At 40.6% G+C, this 10,827-nt stretch overlaps 1 protein-coding gene across 3 annotated transcripts; it reads left to right on the top strand.

The window, feature by feature from the left end:
• The first annotated feature begins 5,202 nt into the window (after positions 1-5,202).
• On the top strand, positions 5,203-10,160 carry LOC125214264 (polyadenylate-binding protein-interacting protein 12-like). Of its 3 annotated transcripts, none has more exons than XM_048115204.1 (11): positions 5,203-5,281; positions 5,495-6,021; positions 6,618-6,728; positions 6,817-6,861; positions 6,953-7,025; positions 7,110-7,222; positions 7,323-7,382; positions 7,467-7,514; positions 7,609-7,677; positions 9,652-9,713; positions 9,803-10,160. In XM_048115204.1, exons 2-11 carry the CDS (start codon positions 5,560-5,562, stop codon positions 9,858-9,860), a joined length of 1,101 nt encoding a protein of 366 aa, XP_047971161.1. In that variant the 5' UTR covers positions 5,203-5,281; positions 5,495-5,559; the 3' UTR covers positions 9,861-10,160. The 3 variants fall into 3 exon arrangements, with proteins under 3 accessions (XP_047971161.1, XP_047971160.1, XP_047971162.1); XM_048115203.1 differs by having other exon boundaries at positions 5,242-5,376; XM_048115205.1 differs by having other exon boundaries at positions 5,254-5,376; positions 5,498-6,021.
• The last annotated feature ends 667 nt before the right edge of the window (positions 10,161-10,827 follow it).

Below are 10,827 nucleotides of genomic sequence, written 5' to 3'. Positions count from 1 at the left end.
GTTGATTTTTAGATATATAAATACTAGTAATCGTAATTAAAATTAATTGAATTTTTAGATTTGAATATATATTTAAATGATTTTCGAGAACTAATACAAATTAAGAAAGAAAGAAAAGTTCAATGCCCATTCTATAATTAGATAATTCAATTTAATCTAAGATAAATTATGCAGTCACGTGTCATCTTTCTTGATGTCTTTTTATTTATTTAATTTTAGTTTACAAGTAAATATAGGGAAGATAAATTTTAGTTCTCTCTCTTCGCCCAATGCGCCACTAACCCATTTCAATTTATCTCTCTTCGAAAATAAACGAAAAGGTTATTCTGAATTTAGAGCATCTCCAATGCAGGCTAGCCAGTCGGCTAGCCGATCCATTGGAGACGGCCAGCGGGCGACCGGCGAAATTTTCGGCGTGGGCTAGCCGAACGCGCGTCGCTAGCCGAAGCGCTGGCCGCCATTGTGGCGGCCCGATCGGCCAGCGACGATTTTTGATTTTTTTTTTTAAAACCTATATAAACGCGATTTTAGTTTCATTTCATTTGCACCGCTTGTTTTAACGAGTTTTCTCTCTCTCTAACTTTCCGTACAAGAGCATCATCGAGCGATGGATCACAACAACAAGTCAAGTCCAGCGACGAGTGGATCTCGGACTCCCACGGTACCCGTGGGATCTGGATGGGGCTGAGATGGGCCCAGGGTTTAACGTCCCTTGGAATCGGTGATGGGGATGATGGCCGGAGCGGAGCGCCGGGGGTGGGAACATGCCGTGGGGTATGCCGAGGCGGCGGCGAGATGGGGAGGTATGCACCAGATGCGGCGACGCAGATGATGCAACAGCAGATGATGGGTATGCATCCCGGGATGTAGGGGTCACCGGGGGGGACACGGTATATCGTCCCTCGCTGGATTTTGACGGCTTCGTCTCACACGTCGACCCAGGAGACGCAGCTTCATCGGCGATGACCTTTTGTCATTGCATGACATGGGGATCGATCTCGGCGATCCGGACACTCCCGTTCCAGCGGGGCGGGCCGCTGCCGAAGAAGAAGAAGAGGGGAAGGCCAAGGCGGTCGGCGAGTCGTCGCAGCCCGTTGGTGACGACACCCCGGCCGGAGGAAGTGGACGGAGGATGAAGTACGCCGGGGTGGCCAGGGGGTGGTTGGAGGTGTGCGACGATCCGCTGGTTGCGAACAACCAGCGGGTCGTCAACATGTGGGCGAAGATTAAAGCGCCTACGGGAGGCACTGGCGCCCGCACGGGAAGGACTTCAGCGGGGAGGAGGTCCGGAAGGGGTGGGGAGCGCATCGGAGGGCCGCGGTCGGCCGTTTTTCGGCGTTGTACGCCAACGCCCTCCGTCAGCTCAGTAGTGGGAAGAATGAGGAGGACGCCCGGAGGATAGCCGAGAAGCCCGGTTCCCCTTGGCGGGGAAGTACAAGGATTTCCACACGGGAATGCTTTGAGTTCTTGAAGGAGTCGAGAAGTTCCGTGCGGGGTGCGACGCTGGGTGGCCGAAGAAGTAGAGGCCAGAACTATACCGGCAACTATAGCGGCGAGCGGCCGGCGGATCCCACGACCTCCCCCCGGATGCTTGAGGAGTTTCCATCCTCCTTCATTTGCTTGGTCTCCCCTCGCCCGGTTGGACAAAAGCGGGCGCAACGGGCTGCGAGGGGAGGATCCCCCTATCGCCCCATGAGGTCCAGTCCTCCGCCCTCCCACCCACCCCACTCGAGTACACTCTCTATTCACGTAACAAAACGCGGGAGCGAGATGTACAAGGTCTTCCAAGATTTGAAGAACGCCACTGACCCCACGGAGAAGATGTTTCTTCACTCGATGCTCGAGAGCATGCGGGTTGATTTGGATACCGCGAGGGCACGGATGGGGGTTCCGACGTGGGGTCGGATACCGGGTGGCGGTGGCGGCAGCGGCGACGGCGACGAGCGAGTAGAGAGTGGCGGGGCTCGTGTGTGGAAGCCCTTTTTTTAAAAAAAATCATGTATTTTTTAAAAAATCTTTGTACTTTTTTGAATGAAATGAATTAATTTTCCCGTATATGTGTCGTAAATTTAATCCGTAATTTAATCATAATTTTAATTCCGTAAATATAGTATATTTTGAATTATTTTTATTGCTTAATTAGCTAAATCGATGTGGCAGGTGGATTTTTAGTGCTTTGCTGACGTGGCGGGGAGAGAGAGTGGTGGGCCTATTACCATTGGAGATGCTTCCGGCCTATTACCATTGGAGATGCTAGAGAGCATCTCCAATGGTAATAGGCCAGCCACTCTCTCTCCCTGCCACGTCAGCAAAGCACTAAAAATCCACTTGCACATCAGATTTAGGCCAGCCGCAATAAAAATAATTCAAAAACAACTACATTTACGGAATTAAATTTACAATTAAATTGCGGAATTAAATGTATGAGACATATACGGGAAAATTCATTAATTGCATTAAAAAAAATTACATTCATTTAAAAAAATAGATTGCATAATAAAGGAAAAAAACTATCGTCTCTGCAATGTCTTCCGTGCCCACAACTCTTCAATTATATCCTTTTGGAGTTGAATATGAGCATCCACTTGACGCATGCCGGCAAATTCCTTGAGGCGGCCGACTTCATCGAGAGGTACCCCACGCCGTACGCTAGGGGTGGCCGTTCCGTGGCTTGGGCCGGCTTCATCGTCATTGGCACAACTAGTCAGTTGTACGCCTTCGTCTTCGACGATCATGTTGTGCATGATAATGCGGGCGTACATTATTTGGGAAACGCATTTGACATCCCACAAACGCGTTGGACCCTTAATTGCCGCCCATCGAGACTGGAGCACACCAAATGCGCGCTCCACATCCTTGCGCGCCGACTCCTGTCGTTCCACAAAGTAGGCCTTCCTTTCATCACTTGCGTGCCTGATCGTCTTCACAAAGACAGACCATCTAGGGTATATCCCATCCGCCAACTAGTAGCCCATATCATGCCGGTTGCCGTTGGCCACAAATGAGACGGGCTGGACCGATGCCCCGACACTTCTCGTTGAAGAGGGCAACCGGCGGAGCGAAGTAGTCGTCATATAGCCGGCGATGTGCAGCTACGTGATCCCGATCAATCACGCTCGGCGGTGGAGGGCGAGGGACCGCCTGCTGTTCCACCCTTCGCGTGTACTGCTCCATCTCGCGGTTCATGTAGGCCTCCATAGCCTCGTTCATCTGCCGTTCGTACTCCTCAGCATCCCCACCACTACCACCCGCGTGACTTATCCCTCGATGATGCTCTTGTGCAGAAAGTTAGAGAGAGAGAAAATTCGTTAAAACAAGTGGTGCAAATGAAAATGAAACTAAAATCGCGTATATATAGGTTTTCAAAAAAAAGAAAAAAAAGAAAAGAAAATAGGCGTTGGCCGATCGGCACGCCACAATGGCGGCCAGCGCATCGGCCAGCGCCCCTGAATCGGCTAGCCCACGCCGATTTTTTAGCCAATTCGCTGCTGGCCGATTGCAATGGTTCGGCTAGCCGATCGGCCAGCGCCACGAATCGGCTAGCCGGCACTGTGGATGCTCTTACTTCCTCTTCTTTCTCGATTATCGGCTTCCGTTTTACGACATCCTCCCTCATTTTCTTCCTTTCTTTCTGTTCAGTCTCATCATCTCACACTGGGTGAGGTGGGGTCGGAGAAGCAAATGCCGTAGGGTCGGAGGCTGATGAAAGGAGCTTCCCGGCGGCACTCCGGGGCCTGTGGTGGGGTCGGCCGACCCCGCCCGACCCCACCTGGATCCGCCGATACTTATAGTAAATCAATTTGATAAATAAAATATAAAAAATAATTGAAATAAAAGATATCTAGTTTAAAGAATACCGTTTTATCCTAAAAAAAAAAAACTCCACAATATCATTCATTACAATACTCATAAGTAAATCAATTTGATAAATAAAATATAAAAAATAATTGAAATAAAAGATATCTAGTTTAAAGAATACCGTTTTATCCTAAAAAAAAAAAAAACTCCACAATATCATTCATTACAATACTCTAATCATCGAGCATCTGAAATGAAATCTATATAGCATAGACATGTGTATAACACAATTAACATACACATAATGACAATAACTAATTGCAATTATTCCCCACTGACTCTAACAACTATATGACCTCAAGTAATTACATGTAACTAACATGCTCCACTATTTCATGGCAATTTTAGTTTAAATAAATATTGCACTCTTCCATAATGGGTTTGAAAATTACACATTTTGCACGAATCGGTGTAAGTTCATATTCAAGTTCATGGACAAATTAAGTCAAATTATTGAACAGAAGACATTCCAGAATAGTATATCACTCGTCCCACAAGAATATATACTCCTTTTTTATTCCGTCCGACAAAAATATACAATTTTTCTATTTTAGAAACTATTTTCTTTATAATGAGGTGAGATCCTTTCGCCACTAATAATATTTTATTTTCTTCTCCCTGCATCGCTCATACTTTAACAATTTGGCATTAAAATATGTGCTGAACCCAAAGTACATATTCTTCGAGGGCGGAAGGAGTATGAAACAATGATATTGCACCCCGAGCCAAAGAAAGTCAATTGCCAGCGATCCTAAGAAATCTCGACGGTTATTTTCATTCTCGTATGATTCAGAAAAAACATCAATAACCAAAATATGGACATCATGATTTAGACAAGTCTTCTATCAATTATTCTCTCTATTTTAATTTTTATTCACTTTAAAAATTTAGTACTATCATTTTCTTAGAACGAGGGTAAAAAATTACATCAAGTAAATGTTATTTTCAAATTTTTTATTTTATATTATAGTAAAATAAATAAGTTAATATGATGTGATGTATGTTTGCCGCTCAAAATAAGAGTTGAAATAAAATTCATGTTGATGGTGGACAAATCAAATTGGATATTTTAATTAAATTTACTCATTATGTAAGAAGAAGACAAAAGAAAAGTAAAAGTGAAAAATGGGCTCCAAACTATGGTTATTAAAGCAAGTAGGTGGTCCCCACCACTGTTCTCAGCAGTTCCTCATCGTATATTTTGGGGCGTTGTGAACAAAGTATAGTGACGCATTTAATTCAGAAAAATCACAAAAACAGATAAAAAATTAATAAATATATTAATAAATGCGTACGTAAATATTGTTCCCCTTTCTCCATCTCTACAGAAAAAAAATGTACACTACTATATTTATTTATAAATAAATGCAGTCAGTATAAGAATAAATCTCTAGCAAATGGAATAAACTAATCTGGAAAAAAGGTAAAGCTGTGCTCTGATTTTGCGTTCCTCTTTTTCATCTGTTTCTGTTGATCTTCCGAATTTCGTGCTCAAATGGACACCATTTGAGCTATCAGGTAAAAAATATCCGTTTATTTTGGGGAAAAAGTCACACAAATTGGAGGTTTTTCTCAGTTTCGATCCGTTGAACTGAAGAAATTGATTATCGGTTTTCGTTTTTGTGATGTTTTGCAGCAGTGAAAAATAGAAGAAAAATAAAGTCGAAAAATAAAAAATTCGAAAAATTTGCTCGATCGTTCATGGCGGTGGTGGAAAGCGACAGAGGTAGCGCGATGAGCGACGTTGCGGATAATCATCATCCTCATCATCATAATCGCCACCACCAGCAGTCAACAAACGGCCAGAAGTCAACGGCGCCGGCCGATCAGAGCTTCCACCTGATTCAGCAGAAGATGATGATGTCCAACGGCCACCGCCAGCTCGGAAATGGAGCGGCGCGAGAGGAGAAATTGGAGGATGGTGATGACGGAGGGGAGGGGTTTAAGAGGGAGATGAGAGATTTAGAGGAAATGCTGTCAAAATTGAACCCCATGGCTGAGGAATTCGTGCCGCCGTCGCTGACGTCACTCGCCGGCGGCGGCCAGCAGATGCTTTCGCCGTCTCAAGTGGCGGCGGCTGGGATGCTTGGGTTTGATGCTAATGGTTTTTTGATGCAGCACTTCCTTAATTCGGGTGTTTCAACTGAAAATTCGTTTAGAAGGGTTAGTGTTTTTTATCTGATAATTTATTGCATTTTTCAAGCTGTATTACATTTACATCCATTTTTTTCTTCTAATTTTTGTTGGTTTACTTTTTGTAATAGGGAGTTCTTAACATTTTTAGGTTGCTTTGTTTCCATGATTGGGTAACATGTTTATGTTCTCTTTAATTTGTATATTTTGGGGCTGAAATTGTTGTTTCTTTTAGGTAGTGAGATATTTGTTAGAGTTCTCTCGTCATGATAAATTGTTTTATGATTCAGCAGCTCATTAATTTAGGTGTTCCAACCAAAAATTCGTTTAGAAGGGTTATTATTATTTTTTATCTGATAATTCCTTTCCTTATCTAAAAGCTATATTACATGTACCTTTTTTTCTAAATTTCTGCTGGCTTGCTTCTATAAATAGGGTTGTTCTTAACGTTTTTAGGTTGTTTTGTTTTCATGATTGGGTAATATGTTCTCTTTAATTTGTTTATTTTGGGATTGAAACAGATGTTTCTTTTGGATAGTGAGACATATTTGTCACGCTAAACTTTATACTTTTCTTTAACATTCTTATTTGGTATTGTCTCTTTACCAATTGGTTTTAATATGCAGAAGAAAAATGGCTATGCCAATGGAAAACGGAGGCTCACTAGCAGAACAAGCATGGCTCAAAGAGATGACGTGATTAAGAGGACAGTGTATGTTTCTGATATTGATCATCAGGTAAAGAGAATCTATCGATTTGGTTGCTAACATTACTTTATTCAGGCAAGTAAACACTTAAGTTTGGCCATTGTTATGATGACTGTAGGTTACGGAAGAGCAACTTGCAGCACTTTTTATTGGCTGCGGTCAGGTGTGTATTTCTCAAAATTCAGCTTCATTAGTTATGTTTTCGCCACCACTAAATGGTTTTAATGGTTGCTTCCGCAATTTACGTAATGAAGGTTGTGGATTGTCGTGTTTGTGGTGACCCTAATTCTGTACTTCGATTTGCCTTTGTTGAGTTCACTGATGAAGGTATGTGGACAGTCTTCATTTCATTGTGTACTTGAAATAACCCCAGGGCTGTATAACATTATATTGTCTCTCATGTAAATACAGATGGGGCAAGGAATGCCTTGAGTTTGGCAGGAACTATGCTTGGCTTCTACCCTGTGAGAGTACTGCCATCCAAAACTGCGATTGCTCCTGTGAATCCGACATTCTTGCCTAGGGTGAGAAACCTTGCAACCATTTAGCTCCTTCCAACATGTGTTCTAGCTCCATTTGTTCAAAGAATGTAGACTAATTTCCTTTGTTGTTACTGAGGTGTAGTCTGAGGATGAAAGGGAGATGTGTGCAAGGACAATTTATTGTACAAATATTGACAAGAAGGTAGTTTTGCTCACAGAATCGTTTCACGGGCTGTTAGATTCCCGTTTTCAATACAAGCATTATTTATTTGTTTACATGTTGCAGGTCACTCAAGCAGATGTCAAACTCTTCTTTGAGTCCATTTGCGGCGAGGTATGTAGGTTTCTGAGAGTACAATTTTGACTAATTTCATGCTTTTCTGAAGAATTAAACGCTTGCATATTGCCATTTGCACCTCTTGATTCAGGTGCGTCGGTTGAGGTTGCTTGGTGACTATCATCATTCCACTCGTATATCTTTTGTGGAGTTTGTAATGGTGAGAGACACAATTTCTTGCTTATCTTATTTGACTTCTTTCTAAGTGATAATCTCAGCTAATAATTCCCCCTCTGTAAATTTTTTTGTTTATGCAAATTCGTCTATGCCTTTAAAGTATACATTGCCCGTGATATTCACACCTGGGCTAAAAGTAGCTTTCTTGTATTAGAAAAATCTTTCTGGCGCAGAGAAGGTACATATTCTTGAATGAAATCCTTACACCCTGTTTCTCCCGACCAATATATGTAACTGAGATAGTTAACTTTTTTACTAAACCCCGCTCGGTGGAACAGTAGTTTTATTTTCTAATATGTTTGACAATACTCTAATAAATGTGATCCCATATAAAACGTTAGCTGGATCAAGGACAAAGATGTACTTATCCAGATGGTAACTTTATTTGGATTCGGACTTTTATTTTTATCTCGCCATCTACTGCAGTTGTACTATATGGACAGCCAATCTTCATCTTGACTTCTAGAATGTTCTTTGAATTAGTCCCGATTGAAACTAATTGAGATTTGACAAGCTGCCAATTTTTTCTGATAGGCACTTGTACTAAATGGCCTCCTGAATGTAGGCCACATCTTTTTTAAATTGATGTTTATGGTAGAGAATATTGATATGGAGTTTGTACATCATAGATTTGGTTGATGTTGAGAGTTCTTTTTACATTATTCTACAAAAATATGAGGCTTGCGATAGTGGTTTCTCCTTTTCTTCTTTCCTCCTGTAGTAGTAAAATATTTTAACGTTGCTTCTACTAAAATATTTCTGTTGCTGACTTGCTGTATAAGCATCACCGTGGAAATAATCTGTTGCCATTCTCTATGTGGGTCTACTAAGCTGCTTTGTTCCCTAGTGAAAGCCTCGACCTGCTTTAGGATAACCTGGTTTAGATAGAGGAACACATTTTTCCAAAGTTTTGTTACTTATATCATTCTATCGTAGAGTGGTTTAAGTGTGGAGTCATAAATTTTGAGGTATTTGGCCATAAATATAATGCGCATTGTTTCTGTTTCACCACTGCAGAAAACATGTTCTTATGAGATAGGCAGTGTTGACTTATTGTTTTTGTTAATGCTACTATATTGGAGATACATACACTCTCTAATAGTAGTTTCTATACTGAAAATTGTTGAGGGTGTAAATTACCGCATCTTTTGGAAAAAAAACACACCATCTATAAGTTCTTGTTCTGCCTGTATCATATCTGTGCTATAACTAGAGTCATTCAAGAAAAAAACATTAAGCGAGAGAGCAAATTGCCATTCTAAGAATGTGTGATTGCTGATGATGAAGAATATACTTCTATCCATACGTGTAGATTATTTTCATAATTTCGGCATCTTAAATTTGAACACTCATAAACTTCCCTCCAACTACTTATGCTACGTAATATATCTCATCCCAAATGTTTTCTCATCTTCATAGATCTTCTCAAAGCTAAACCATCACATACCATGTCCTTCCATGCCTTCTCGCCATAGTGTCAATATCATATGAGATTTACTCTGTATTTTCTCGAGTTTGCAGTGGGTTTTGAGTTTGCCTTTGCATATGCTTCATTGATATCTAAAAGCTACCATCAGATTAATTAATTAAAAGGCGCAACGATCTTTCCCCAAGTGACTTGATTTCTCTCGTCTTATATTTAACTTGATGGAGATTTCAGGATGCCCGAGATATGACTTTTGTAAGGTTTCTCTGTGTTCTTCAATGTCGTGTGTGATTATCCTCCATAGAAAGTTCAACATTTTATTGGGCTTGAGGTCTTTGTGGTCATACTGATCTTTTACAACTTTGAAGGTCGAAACGTTAAATTTTCACCTCTGTATTATCTATTACTGTTACTGAAATCAACTGAGGACTTGATTTCTCCAATTCTTTTGATTATGTTTGTGTGTCTTGGAGGGATGAGGTGCATTACCGTAGAATCAGAACTTAAATTGGACTATTTTACCCGTTGCAGCCTGAAAGTGCGATTGCAGCGTTGAACTGCAGTGGAGCTGTGTTGGGATCATTGCCTATAAGGTTGGGCATTCTCTAACATCCCTGCACCCATTACTATAACCCTATCTTTTTTCATGGTCGATTAACTTACAGAATTTTAACACTTCCAGGGTAAGCCCATCAAAAACTCCTGTCCGGCCCCGGGCACCCCGTCAATCCATGCACTGATCCGACAGATGTCATCTATTATCCCCTATGTATACATAGTTACATGGTAGATCCAGATACTCTGTGGTATCTATGTGTTAATCCCTTTTTTTCCGTCCACGCATACGCTGGTCGTCTCACCTGTATTGGATAATTATGGTCGACCGTTAAGCTAGTAGAGAGTACGGCCATTTTTGAGGGTGATTTTGACCTTGAAGGGAAACTCCTTTCACATTGCAGAAAACCAATCATATCATGAGCAGCCTTGAATTGATCTTGTTGCACTATGTTTTAGTAATATGTTTGCTTCAGTTGATCCCATTTTTGAAGTACTCGTGCTCGATGCTTTCGTCATTCATTTGCCTCGGACGACAACTACACGTGAACTTCGAGGAATGTCAAAATCATATTGGTTTTGTGTTTCCTCCGCTTTTATTTCCCATTGCCCAGGAATTGAATGAACAGAGTTGAGTTTTTTCCGTTATCATGGAAGTTTGTAGTAATAATGTGTTTCGGAGAAATAAAGAAAAAGATTAGTTTTTTTTTAGAGTCAAAATGATTAAGAATATGTGAAGCATCAAACGAAAAAAAATTGTTGAGAATACAAAGAAAAGTAAAATTAAAATGAAGAAGTTTGCTAAGACCAAAAAAAACACAAAATTGAAATAAACAAAATAAAAATAAATGTTGAGAATACAAAGACAACTACAATCAAAATAATCAAGTTTGCAAAGACAGAGAAAACAAAATAGTACACTATTGAATTAAGAGAGAATAAATAAATTAGATGAACTAGTCTGCAAAGACAAAAAAACAAAACTAAAACAATAAAAGACAGAAAACAAAATACTACTCCTAGAGACAGAAAATAAATAAATTAGATGAACAAGTTTGCAAAGACAAAAAACAAAACTAAAACAATAAAAGACAGAAAAAAATAAAAAAACTAAAACAATAAAAGACAGAAAACAAAATACTACTCCTAGAG

The sequence above is a fragment of the Salvia hispanica genome, chromosome 3 (assembly GCF_023119035.1).
Source record: "Salvia hispanica cultivar TCC Black 2014 chromosome 3, UniMelb_Shisp_WGS_1.0, whole genome shotgun sequence".
In the NCBI taxonomy this organism is placed as follows: domain Eukaryota; kingdom Viridiplantae; phylum Streptophyta; class Magnoliopsida; order Lamiales; family Lamiaceae; genus Salvia; species Salvia hispanica.
The sequence above is the reverse complement of the archived record's forward strand: the minus strand, read 5'-3'. Positions and strand labels throughout refer to the sequence as shown.

What these genes read in the sequence shown, in the direction of transcription:
- LOC125214264 (XM_048115204.1), top strand. Translation starts at nt 5,560, where the DNA reads ATGGCGGTGGTGGAAAGCGACAGAGGTAGCGCGATGAGCGACGTTGCG. An exon ending in TTTTTATTGGCTGCGGTCAG is followed by an intron (nt 6,862 to 6,952) that starts GTGTGTATTTCT and finishes TACGTAATGAAG; the next exon opens with GTTGTGGATTGTCGTGTTTG. An exon ending in TGTTGAGTTCACTGATGAAG is followed by an intron (nt 7,026 to 7,109) that starts GTATGTGGACAG and finishes ATGTAAATACAG; the next exon opens with ATGGGGCAAGGAATGCCTTG.